The sequence below is a fragment of the Fusarium solani genome, assembly GCF_023522795.1.
Source record: "Fusarium solani strain SB1 chromosome Unknown bctg00000007, whole genome shotgun sequence".
NCBI lineage: Eukaryota > Fungi > Ascomycota > Sordariomycetes > Hypocreales > Nectriaceae > Fusarium > Fusarium solani.
This window is the reverse complement of record NW_027072150.1, coordinates 344,272-357,017: the sequence shown is the minus strand read 5'-3', so window position 1 is coordinate 357,017 and position 12,746 is coordinate 344,272. Positions and strand designations below refer to the sequence as shown.

The 12,746-nt window shown below is 51.0% G+C and overlaps 5 protein-coding genes across 5 annotated transcripts; 2 read left to right on the top strand and 3 right to left on the bottom strand.

The window, feature by feature from the left end:
• Positions 1–317: 317 nt before the first annotated feature.
• MRS44_010917 (uncharacterized protein) lies at positions 318–2,306 on the top strand (the record flags this gene model as incomplete). Its single annotated transcript, XM_046269025.2, has 1 exon — positions 318–2,306. The coding sequence occupies one exon, from the start codon at positions 318–320 to the stop codon at positions 2,304–2,306; it is 1,989 nt and encodes a 662-aa protein (XP_046135436.1).
• Positions 2,307–2,633: 327 nt separating this feature from the next.
• Positions 2,634–3,665, bottom strand: MRS44_010916 (uncharacterized protein; the record flags this gene model as incomplete). Its single annotated transcript, XM_046283455.2, has 4 exons — positions 2,634–2,729; positions 2,779–3,017; positions 3,067–3,533; positions 3,580–3,665. 4 exons carry the CDS (start codon positions 3,663–3,665, stop codon positions 2,634–2,636), a joined length of 888 nt encoding a protein of 295 aa, XP_046135437.2.
• A 645-nt stretch (positions 3,666–4,310) lies between these two features.
• MRS44_010915 (uncharacterized protein) lies at positions 4,311–5,620 on the top strand (the record flags this gene model as incomplete). Its single annotated transcript, XM_046269026.2, has 3 exons — positions 4,311–4,484; positions 4,530–4,856; positions 4,904–5,620. 3 exons carry the CDS (start codon positions 4,311–4,313, stop codon positions 5,618–5,620), a joined length of 1,218 nt encoding a protein of 405 aa, XP_046135438.2.
• Positions 5,621–5,667: 47 nt separating this feature from the next.
• Positions 5,668–6,841, bottom strand: MRS44_010914 (uncharacterized protein; the record flags this gene model as incomplete). Its single annotated transcript, XM_065619523.1, has 3 exons — positions 5,668–6,373; positions 6,425–6,698; positions 6,748–6,841. The coding sequence occupies 3 exons, from the start codon at positions 6,839–6,841 to the stop codon at positions 5,668–5,670; spliced, it is 1,074 nt and encodes a 357-aa protein (XP_065475595.1).
• Positions 6,842–7,975: 1,134 nt separating this feature from the next.
• Positions 7,976–11,537, bottom strand: MRS44_010913 (uncharacterized protein; the record flags this gene model as incomplete). Its single annotated transcript, XM_065619522.1, has 5 exons — positions 7,976–8,317; positions 8,373–8,692; positions 8,756–9,478; positions 9,534–9,766; positions 9,838–11,537. 5 exons carry the CDS (start codon positions 11,535–11,537, stop codon positions 7,976–7,978), a joined length of 3,318 nt encoding a protein of 1,105 aa, XP_065475594.1.
• Between the last annotated feature and the right edge of the window lie 1,209 nt (positions 11,538–12,746).

Genomic DNA, 12,746 nt, shown 5'->3' with positions numbered 1-12,746 from the left:
TCGTATTCATCCTGACTTTACATTCCCCTCGCTCTCGATCTTATCACCATCAATCGAACGTTGGATGGCCCAAGACTCTTTTTGTCGTTTTCGCCTTGCGCTTCATCGATAGGCACAAGGTTCGACACGCCCACGCTCGTTCCGCCGTATCCGATCATCGATTCGAGCTGATGAGCCCCGTTGCTGAAGCGCGCGCTTAGAGCGAGCATCACCAACGTGAGCAAACAACGCCGACGCCGATCGCGATCCTGCTCCCGACATTCGCTTGCAACCGACTATCGAGCAACTCCCTTCCTTCGAGACCAACGACCGCCAAGATGAGACCGTTCATGACGTTACTGGCCTTGCTCCTCTCGGCTGTTACCTCTGTGACGGCCGAGAGGATCCTGTCCTCCAATTCGTTGAACAGCTGTCAGCGCCAATCACTCTTTACCGCGAGTCTCTTCAAAGTCACCATTACACCCAACAACTCTATGGCCACCGTCGACCTCTCCGCCTCCGCCTCCGTAGAGGGATATGTCATCTTTGACGTTTCTCTCGATGTTTACGGTTACCGATTCTTCCACGACAAGTTCGACCCTTGCAACGGCGAACTCAAGCTGTCCCAGATGTGCCCTATGACGCCCGGAAACATCGACTCGAAGTTCAATTTTGATCTTGGCGACACCCTGGACCGTATCCCGGGAATCGCCTACGGCATTCCTGATCTGGACGCTACCATTCGCGCCTTTATTAACTTGACTGATACTGGCGAGAGTGTTGCTTGTGTAGAGGCTGACTTCGGTACGGGCAAGACGGTTGAGCAGATCTCGGTCAAGTGGGTTACTGCCATCATCATTGGACTGGGTCTTGTTTCGTCTGCCGTCACCTCCCTCCTCGGCTATGGCAATGCGGCCGCGCATTTGGCTGCCAACACGCTCTCTCTGTTTAGCTATTTCCAGGCGCAGGCCATCGTCGGCTTGACCGGTATCCACATGCCCCCGATCGTGGAGGCTTGGACGCAGAACTTCCAGTGGACCATGGGCATCATCAAGATGAGCTGGATGCAAGATATTTTTACGTGGTATCAGCGAGCCACTGGAGGTGCCCCCGCCAGCATCTTTCACTTCCTCGGATCTGCCTCTGTCCAGGTTGCTAAGCGTTCTCTTGACGCCGTCGTGCCCCGAAGCGTCATGCACCATGCGGCTCGCGGTATCGACGGCCTTGTCAAGAGAGGCAACATTGAACTCGCCAGCGGATCCTACATTGTGTATGGCATGCAGCGCGTTGCTTTCCGCTCCAAGATTGAGACGACCAATCTCTTCCTGACCAGCCTCGTCTTCTTCATTTTGACTCTTGTCTTTGCGACCATCATTGTCGTCCTCTGCAAGTTCACGCTTGACTTGTGTGTCAAGCAGGCCTGGGTCAAGCGCGATCGCTTCCTCGAGTTCCGAACCGAATGGCGAACCATCCTCAAGGGCATCCTTCTCCGTCTCATTTACATGGGCTTCCCTGGAATTACCATCCTTTCTGTCTGGGAGTTTACTCAGGCTGATTCTCCTGCCCTTGTTCTCCTTGCCGTGTTCTACTTCCTCGGCATGCTTCTTATCCTCGTCACGGCTGCCTTCACTATCATCCGTCTCGCTGCATTCAAGAACCCAACCTACAGCCTCTTTGCCGACTCGAGTGTCTTGAACAAGTGGGGATTCCTCTACATCCAGTTCCGTGCCTCGGGCTACTACTTTATCGTTCCTCTCATCGCCTACATTTTGGTCAAGGGCTTCTTCATCGCCCTCGGCCAGCACAACGGCGACCTGCAGGCCATCGCTCTCGTCGTCATTGAGGCAGCTCCTATGATCACGAGCACTGTTATGCTGCCCTACATGGACAAGAGCACCAACTCGCTCAACATCGCCATCTACGTCCTCAACTTCCTCAACGCCATCTGCCTTGTCCTTCTCACCAACGTTTTTGGAATGCCGGCTATGGGCCCCTCTGTCACTGGTGTTATTCTGGTCTTGTTCAATGCCGCCTTCTCGTTGATCTTGCTGCTCATGACCATCATCTCGAGTGCCATGGTCTTCTGGCAGAAGAACCCAGACTCCCGATTCCCCTTTATGGCTGATGACCGAGCATCGTTCATGAAGTCTCAAACTCAGGTTGACACTCTCACTGAGTTGGATGCCCTCGCTGCCACAGCTCGCCTTGATAGGGTGCCCATGCGTTCGTCAGAGGACTTGACACCTCCTCGATTCCCCGCCGATGACATACCCTCGACTTCCTCCATACGATCGGAGAGCCCGTCGAAGCCTCTCAAGCAGGTTTGAGAGAAGCATCATTGTCAGCAGAGTCTGACTTCTTTTCACCAACTACGCTATAAAGTATGTGGCCCGAAGCGGAGCTGCGCTGTGGCACCACTGACCGACCGTCGATCTAGAGTACGGACCGGGATACGGCACGACCATCTACACGACATTTTGTATTCCACATAGAGGGAAACGGAGTGAATGGAACGGACTAGTATGCAGTAATGAACATGTTCCAGAGGTATCTACCAACCTCTCAACATATGCCTTGGCCTCGTCGATGTTGACAAGATTTGTGTCGCCTCGTCAACAGAAACTTATTGCCAAACACCTTGGCGTGTCTTATCTTTACCACTTGAACCCGTCCGCTTTGAGGTCCTTGACCACGTCCTTTGCCACAAGCCTCTCAATGGCGACACCGGGGTGGTAACCATCCATCCACAACTGGTCCATCGTCAGCATTCTCTCGCTTAATGTGATTGCTGTGACTTACACAAGACACTCCGTCTGGGTTAATGCAGAGTGCATCAGGCGCACCATAGGCTGTAGGGTTCTTGATTGCCTTGTTGAATGCACGTGATGTGTCAACAAGGGTGATTTTCGCTTGACGGTTAGCCTTCTTAAACGCCCGCAGTTTGGAAGTTATGTGCCCGTTAAATAGCGCGATGGCGGAGATGAGACGAGACGTGTTTTCCTCTCCTTGGTTAAGCATGGTTGGCGTCAAGTTGGTTGCTTATCAGGGTGTTAGATGAGTGGCTGGTACTTAAAGTTGATGACTTACGTGGAACGCTCAACAAGACGAATCTGCGTAGTCCAGAGTTGTAGAGCACTTGAAGCAGCTCAAAGTACCTCGTCACTGAAGCTTCCATAATATCAGTCACATTTGGTGCCCAATGGCTGTTTCCTACGTCATTGACTCCCATCCACACGCCAGTGAGGGTATTCGAAGCCTTCCAAGGCGCATAGTCTGGTCGCTTAGCCAAGTTATTGACGAACAGATCTACCTGATCCTCCATGCTGTGGACCGTCGGCAGATAAGGCGTGACGATGTCGGCATCAACAGTTGCTCCGCCATATGCAAAGTTGTATGCCAGGATGAGCGAGCTGTTTACTTCAGCTGCCATGCTGCCGACCCAGTTGACACCGCCTGATGCTGTCCATCCTGGGAAGGGAGGGTTTCCTAGTGGATTTGAGGATGATGGCTTTTCGCCATTGATGTCAAAGCCGGTTTGGGAATATGAATCACCGCTGGAATGGTCAGTCTACTGAAGAAATATGGCTCTTGGAGACGGACAAGGTGATCAGATATTTGGGTGAGGCAGCCAAGGCAGGGCTGGCTAGGATAAGAGCCGAAGCGGCAAGGAACACTTTGGTAGCCATGTTGTGGGATAGAATGAACCGATAGAATGAACCTGGTTGATCAGTTCCACTATGAGCCTGACCGATGAGATATATAACAGCTACAGGCCTCTATTTAAAACTGCCGAGACACTCAGACAAGGCCATTGCAACGATGCAAATCTATCCACCAATGTTATCACGAGCCATGACCAAAACGTACTGGGCGGGGATATGTCCAAGAGTCCGGAAAAACGTAAACTCAATCATGCTGCGCCAAGAAATGGGGTAAAGGACAAAAACAGATCCCAAGACCGACAACTGCTCAGTCTGGTTTTTCCGCCGTTATTCAACTGATGAAATATCATGACGGATCGACCCAATGAAGCCATGGATGAACAGGTTCCGTCGTTTTAAGCATCGTCGGCTGATATATCCAGTCACGATACCCCTCCCTTGGCGGCCCGAACACCCGATGCGACTCTAATTAAGCAGAAACCGGCAAATCCCAATTTGTAGCGGAACGTGCTTCTCCATGTCGATCAGGGAAATGTACCCCGAGCTAGGCAAGGTCTAAACGGAACTAGGGACGAGACTCCAATCCTTGCTATTAACAAGATTGGGTATAAATGCCTCAGGGAAGCATTTACTGCAGGAACAGGTCGCTGGATCTTTACAGTCGCAGAAATGAAACTGAATATCGCCTTGTTTCTTACCCTTTCAGCGGGCCTTTTGGGCGCTGAGGCCCGTCCCAAGGGTCCTAAGAAGGACTTTGTTACTGTCAAGGGTGACAAGTTTCAGCTGAATGGCAAGGACTTTTACTTTGCTGGGAGCAACGCTTACTACCTCCCCTTCCAGGATGTAAGTGAACTACTCCAATTGATGCATGTTTCTAACAAGCTATAGGACGAAAAGGATGCACTGCGTGGCCTTACAGCTGCTAAAAAGGCCGGCCTGAACGTCATGCGTACCTGGGGCTTCAACGACAGGAATGCCACGACTGATCCCAACGGTCTTCCCAAGTACGGAGGAGAGGGTGCCGGTGATACAAGTGTCTACTTTCAGACTTGGGAGAATGGCAAGTCCAAGATCAATCTCGAACGATTTGACAGGGTGGTCAATGCTGCATCCAAGGCTGGGGTCAAGCTTATTGTTGCGCTGACGAATAATTGGGCTGATTATGGTGGTATGGATGTTTATACTGTTAACCTTGGCGGAAAGTATCATGATGATGTGAGTACTGCTGTTTTAATATTGAAGCCATGCTAATGAGGTTGTAGTTCTACCGAGTGCCCAAGATTAAGAACGCTTACAAGCGCTACGTCAAGGCCATGGTGAATCGGTACAAGAACTCGCCCGCAATCATGGCCTGGGAATTGGCCAACGAACCTCGCTGCGGCGCTGATGGAGTCCGCAACCTTCCACGGAGCGACAACTGCACACCCAAGCTTCTTTCCGACTGGGTCGAGGAGATGAGCGCCTACGTCAAGAGTCTCGATCCAGATCATCTCGTCACTTGGGGTGGTGAAGGTGGCTTTAACCGCGAGTCAGATGATTGGGCTTATAACGGCAGCGAGGGCGGTGACTTTGATCACGAAATTGCTCTTCCCAATATCGACTTTGGCGTGTTCCACACTTATCCTGACTGGTGGTCAAAGACTGTCAGCTGGTCTAACCAATGGATCATCGACCACGCCAAATCCGGCGCCAAAGTTGGCAAGCCCGTCGTCCACGAAGAATACGGCTGGTTGACACCCGAGGCCCGTAAGGAGTATCTCAATACGACACGACCAGAGACGAGATTAGAGGTTATCGGAAAGTGGCAAAAGATCCAAGTGGAAACGAAGATGCCGGATATGTACTGGCAATTCGGCTATGGTGGCTTTTCATACGGAAAGAACCACAACGATGGATTCACGATTTATCTTGAGGACAAGGAGGCTAAGCAGTTGGTGTACAAGCATGCCAAGGAGATGAATAAGCTTAACAAGAAATGAGGCTAGGTCTGGCCTCTGGGGACATCTTCCTTGGAGGTTTGTGTGAGCTAGATATATACAGCTGCCAGCGCTCCTAGAAGAATCCAAATATCTGGTCGATTGATTGCGGCGAATCCTTCTACCGTGGTGACACTTGCTGTTGGGGTGGTGGCTGAAGAGACATCGGAGGAAGCTGTTGAGTCGACTTGCTGTTTGTTCTGGAAACCAGCAGTCTCAGTCGAAGATGCCGTTCCAGTTGATGTGCCGGTCGATGCATCAGTTGAAGTCGTCGCCTTGGTCGAAGTCTTTGATTTGGTCTCAGACTTGTCCGTCTCGTCAAGTTCAATACTGCCGTAATCTCCCGTCTGATCCCCATAAGTATAACTCCCAGCCGGGTTAAAGTTCTCAATCTTGACGCTCTCAACAGTCATGGTGAAAGGCGCATCATTATAATCCGTCTCTCCACCAGCCCAAGTAATAGTTCCCTCAGCATTATCAGAGTCGCCTCCAGCCCAGATACCGAGCTTGATGCGCATGGGCGTCTGAGGGTAGTTTTCACCACCGAGGGCGTCGGCGTAGTTGAGGGTGCGGACAGCGGTGCCGTCGATGTACCAGACGCAGGTTTCTTTCGTCCAGTAGATGGTGTAGTTGTGAGAAGCGGTTTGGGAGCCAGCGGCTGCGAAGGTTTCGCTGCGGGTGTCGGAGGTGCTGTTGCCTTTGCCGTAGTAGTTGGTTTGAACTTCTTCGGAGCTGCCACCAAGCCATTCCCAGTCGCTTGTTGTCCAGTTAATACAAGAATGTAGGTGTTTCAGAGCCAAAACTTACACTTCATCAAGAACATCCGAGAGGAGAACAGCAGATGAAACAATGCCAGTGCCAGAAGCCGCTTTCAAATGGACCTCAAGACGACCAAAGAAGATATACCAGTTGGTCTGGATAGTAGGAGCATTGCCCTTTTTGTTGATAGTAAACTCGGCACCTTTGGAGGTGTATTCGACGTCCCCAGAGCCAATGGATTCCCAGTTGTCATCGTCGGCGCCCTTGGTGAAGTCGACAGAGTAGGTTGAGGAAGAGAGGGCTTTGTCCGCGGAACAAGAACCTAGATACAGTTAATCAAAGTGCTGCAAGGAATTTACTTGCGAGCATACTCTTCTTCATAGGATTGCAATCGCTGTAAGTCTGAGCAGTGGCCGAGGCGATGAGGCCCGCTGCGAGGGCAACTGCAGATCGCCCAAAATGCATGGTAAATGAACGGAAAAGTAACTGAAAGAAGTATAGGTAGTAGTAATTGTGCTAAAGAGTGTTTTTCGAAATTAACAAAAGAGTGTATTAACAAGGAAACCACTTTCACGACGGGATTAAAGAGAGAAAAAACATTCGGAAAGTGGGAGACAAAACGGATCCAAGCTGAAAGTAAACTTTTTCATCCTCCCTCGCGTCGATCTGAGTAAAATGGACCTGATATCGGCAAATCGGCGAGAGTACGTGGATGGTTGCGTCATTCAACTGGAGAAGATAGTGGAGTTGACGCGTGTTGGGTGGAACCATTTCCCCTGAAAATCAAGAGGCTGATAGCATGGGTGTTCGTATAAAGAGTACGTGGTTCGTCTTGTTTTTAGATGGAAGGGAAGATTAGATGCTTACTCAGGGACTGAAATAGAGGTGAGTGTGAATTCTTTGTAAGTGCATCACTTAAATTGGACGACACCTCAAACCATTCGCTTGGTCGTATCCTGTCCCATGTGGTGATAGAGACATGACTAAGCGGAAGTTATAAACAAGCTGCTTGCTAATGCTGTTCTACTTATAGCCAACAATAGATTGAAGCGGAGGCAGTTCTTGGCGGTCTCCTGTGTCGTAACAAGATTTAGCGCCAACAGAGCGCTTCCGCAGGACTTGGGACCTAGGCGGTTACAGGCTCTTGGTGCGATTATCAAACTTTACCAACCTCAAGGGAGCATTTGTATTTTTGTAACCTGATGCAGGATATAATTCTATTCTTAGTCTAGAGGGCACATGAGATGGCTATTCAGCTCAGGGTCGGTGGTCGAGGTTATAAGCAGCCGTATTCGATACCACCCGTCTACCTATTTTAAAGGCCGGTGATGGAATCATGCCCGTCTCGGCCACGTACTGACCCCAGAACAATACCAACTTGCCCAAAACCTCCGAGTTTGCGTCAGCCACGTCACTCTGCTCACTTGGGTCCTTTTCGAGATTGAACAACTGCCACCTCTCGTTTTCCAACTTCGGATCCCACACAGCCTTCCAGTTTCCTTGGCGAATTGCTCTATGGCCAAATAATTCCCATCCGTGAATTCGCGTATCTTCTCCATGTATGGATACATCATCTGCCTTTTTCGAAGCGAGATGTGGTCAAGACTCTCCACGAGGAAGCGCAACTTCGCGGCCGCGGTATGTCTTTCCGGCATGTTCAAGTCCAGCTAGCTCGAGAATCGTGGGCAAAATGTCCATGACAGTGACGAAAGAGTTGCTGGTGCTCCCCGGTTGTGGCTGCAGGGGAGGATAACGGATAATGCAGGGACATCTGATTCCGCCTTCGAACGTCGTACCTTTGACGCCCCTGCTCGGAGCAGTGCCAGCGTTTGCCCAGCGTGGGCCGTACCAGATGAATGAATCTTTATTGCCGAGGTTTTCTGTGCTGTTGTTGTAGTACTTTCCGATGATATTGGCCATCGTGCTAGGGCCGCCCATAATCTGCAACATAATCATTAGACTGGCAAACAAGCTGATATGGGGTATCAAAACTCACCGGCAGAGCCTCCATGGCTGCACCCTCAGCACCGTTGTCCGACATGAAGAGGATAAAAGTGTTATCCAGCTCTTGGCTCTCCTTGAGGTACTCCACGACTCGTCCAATATTCTCGTCTATCTGTTCAACCATGGCGGCGTAAATCTCCATGGCCTTTGCAGATCGTTTCTTGTCATCGGGTGAAAGATCATCCCACTCTGGAGTCATGGCCCTTGCAATAGGAGGAGGTGCTTTGGCGTCTTTGTGGGCGAGGCCGAGATCTTTTATTCGCGCAAGACGTCTCTGGGTGAGCGCATCGGGACCGTCGTCGTATATGCCAGCTGTCACACAATATTTTCAGGATTTTGCTATAACGAAGTTTTGGACTGGTGTAGTCGACGTACCATACTTGGCGATCCTCTCTTTGGAGGCTTGAAGCGGCCAATGGGGGGCTGTAAAGGGCAAGCAGGCAAAGAAAGGCTGTTCCCTCTCTTCTTCTGACCGATTCGCAAAGAAGTTCAACAGCTTATCTGTAAAACTAACGGTGGAGAAGAAATCCTCAGGCAAATCTGTTCTGCGATTGAGGAACTCGTCACCCTCCATCCAATGCCCATCAGTACACAAGGCGCAGAACCAGCTATCAGCATCATCCAGCTGGGGCTCATAGGCATGGTGATTACCTGAACCCGGTAAGAAGGTAAAGTTCTTCTTGAAGCCACGAGAGCAAGGTGCAAACTCCCTGGTCAATCCAAGGTGCCACTTGCCCGATAAAAGGGTAAAGTATCCGCCGTCAGACAGGATCTCGGGCAGGGCTGCAACGCGATGGTTTAGATAACCCTCGTAGCCTGGTTGACCTTTGAAGTAGTCCTTGCGCATCTGCATGTGCTCCCACATACATCCGAGTCCGGCAATGTGGTTGTCCGTGCCGGAGAAGAGCATGGATCGGGTTGGGGAGCAGGCCGAGGCTGTGTGGAAGTTTGTCATGCGGAGACCCTCTCTGGCGAGGGCATCGAGGGCTGGTGTGTTGATCTCGGACCCACAGGGACCTGTGTCGCTGAATATTAGGTCATCAGCGATGATGATGAGGAAGTTGGGGCGTTTTTGGGACATGGCGTTGTTGGAGAGGGCTGATAGTGTGTGCAAGTTGGATTATGCCGAGTTGGCATGAAACTCTCTACTTACTGCTCGTTTTGTGAATCCTGACCGTATTTTCGTTTACCTTCACGGCACAGTGGAGGTTAAAGGTAGGCCCCCTATCGTGGCTCGGACGTTGGCCTTCGCGGCTTGGCCGTTGGTTCTCACGAGTTGGCCGCTGGCTCTCGCGACTTGCTCGCTGGAACAGTTGGATATGACAAGGGCCGCCCCAGAGAGGATTCTGACCACTTTGAGGCATTGCTGCCAGGGTTATATCATTCCTAGAACGCTGAGATTCGCCGTGAGCATCATTGCAGGATGTAAGGCAAGGGAGCAGCCGGGGAAGACTCACATCCCGATGAACGACACTAGCTGCCCGCTTTGGTTGGTCCATCCAATTTCTGCAAAGGTTCGATCTTGCATAAGACTCTCGCGCTTCAGCCTCAAGGCCAGGTCGTTAGACACAACTCTCTCTTGATAATTAGCTCCAGCTTCATGTAGCCGGAATAGGACATCTTGAGAAGATGGTCTGGAGTTGTTATCATGCTGAAACATGTCGAGAAGCAGGCTCCTAATGGCTGACATGTATTGGTTTATGGCAGATTCAGCAAGGCCCTCGTCTCTCAAGCCGGCTATGGCCTCCCTGACGCAGTTCTTGACGCCATGCTCGTTGAAGAATTGGCGTTTGTAGAGGCCTCCTCTTTGGCATTCAGCTAACTTCTCACGAAACCGCTTCAAGGGAAGCTGCGACCTCTGTGGACTCAGAAGACGGACTAGTACCTCGACCATGATGCAAGCCAGTGACCATACATCATACTTGATAGCTGGCGCATTGCCATCTTCACCCAGCTGAAGGAACTCCTGCGTCTGCTCTATCGGCAGCTGTGATTCCGGAGCAGCATACATGGGATCACCTCCCCTATAATCAACTTCGGCGGTGTCTCCAATCTTTACGATCTGGATGTGAGAGTGACCAAAGTCTCCAATCTTGAGCTTTCCGTCTCCGGTGATAAGAATGTTGGCGGGCTTCAGGTCAAAGTGACATGCTAAGACCCTTTCTTCTCCCTGATCGTCTTCAAATGGGTTCTTCATCTCAGTGTGTATAGCCTTCAGGGCCTGAGTAACACCAACCATTTCCTTCCAGAGTTTATTCTTGGGAAGCTCTTGGCTATTATGAAATAATGAGGCCATTGTGTCCATGCTGTCTAGGTTGCCATCGAGGAGCCTCTTGAGGTCAGTCTCAATGTAAGGGAACACGAAATGCATCTCGTCACGCCAGTTGTAACATGTGAGAAGGGTGACGATGTTGTCCGTAGCTGGGGTATCGAGCCTTGAAACCATACGGAGCATATCCTGTTCGGCAAGGGCTAGGGCGTGAAGGTCTTCATCGCCTTCATCCGAAATCTTGACTGATTTTTTTTGCAAACAGTAGCTATATAAGAAAGAGTCGTCAGCGAACAGTTGGTTCAGGTTTTGAGGCATCTTTACTCTTCTTGTGCTTCCATGACCAACCGCGGAACTTGAGTATTCCGACATGCGATGCTCGACGTCCTCGTAGTACTCCGGTACAATCTCGAACTTTGTCAGAGTCCCAAAGTTCCCGCCAATGATCTCTTCCTCGGCGAGGAATGGAAACCTATCAGACTTGCCATAATCCCTGGGCGTTGTTGGGAAGACGAGCTTGACTGGGTTAAACATCTTCCAAGCATCATCACAAGCAGCTCTGAACAGCCGACGCTCCGTCTCATTTTCCATGAAGTTGTCGAAGGCGTGTTCCTGATGTAGCTCGAATAGCGCAGAACCGAGTTCCTCTTCTCTGTGGCCCGAGGCAAACCAAGCGTATACAAAGTGGAACTTTCGGAGATAGACCATGAGAGCGAAGAGAAGTTGTCCATGCTTTGATGTTCCAATGATCCCCGGCCTTTCTTGGTCATCAAGGGCTGACGTCTTTGCTCGGGCTTGTTTGCACTGATGACACTGGCACAACAGCAGATCGTTGATCACCTCGAGTTTTCCAAAGTGCTTCTGGAGTTTTTGTTGTGAGAAGAACATGGTTCCTCTTCTCTTTTTGTGGTCAGCGTACGGATAACTTGAATTCCCGTCAACACGCGGATACGCGCATGCATGGAGACGGAGTAGATGCCTGCGACTCTGGCACCTCGGGCAAGGAGGTTTGCAGGAGCAATCGTCTGAGGACTCGACATAGTGCAGATATAACTCCATGGATACAAAACCGTTCCAGGTAATTGCCCATTACTCAATCTACGTTGCCAGTCAGCCATGGATAAGGCAGCGAAACTCCACGCCTTGCCAAGCTCCGGCCAGCCGAGGGTGGTGAGTCAAGGTATGCTTACCTTTGAGAAACTATGCGTCAGTGTGAGGCCAGGTTTGACGCCTGTCACATCTCTTGTCTTGTCAGAGAGGAGAGACGATGGTCGCTTCAATTGTTAAAAAGGAGAGAGCGAGTCAGGCTGCGGCTGAGCACGATCAGGCTCCCGAGTCAGCATGGACACACGGGAGGGGTTGTCGGAAAAGATAACAGCCTGCATGAGGCTGCGCCTGCGCCTCCGGATATATGGGCGGGCGTCACACTGTCACTGTGTGACAAGCATGGGAGGGTCAAAGTCGGCTGTAGCGCCCAGCCCCGTTGCCTTGGCTTCCAACGCTCAGAATAGGTCGAAAGAGAAAGCCGAACGAGCCGTGAAGTGGCCAGGAGGCCTACGTGGCCCTTCATCTGGCTCTGCGCTGCAGCTGGACAGAGTCCAGGCCTGTTAGCCACACAAGGGTACCTGCAGGTGAACTTGGCGACGGACAAGAGAGTTCTCTCGTGACCCGAGGGACCAGAAACACCATCGGTACACTCCAACCAGCAGAGCAACCGAGCCGGCAATTGTTGCCGGAGTTGACCGGTCAACACCCCGCCAAGCATTCAAGGCGCCATGGACGTGGGGCCAGACGCTGATATGGCACTCTAGGAAGGGCCTAATCAAAGTCCTCAAAGAGGGCAAGCAAATAGGCAAAAAGAAAAACGGAAAAAATGAAGGACAACTAGTGGAATTAAACCACCTCTGATGGACGAACAGGGAATCGAACCCTGGACCACTCCCAGATGATTCAGACGAATTATGCTAAGGGAGTATTATACCACTAAACCATTCGCCCGGTTATTGTTCGGTTGACCTCCAAATTGCGTACAAGGATGGCAGAGTGGAGGCTACTTCGTCCAACCACATCGAGAAGCCCCTTGACGGTCATTGATGG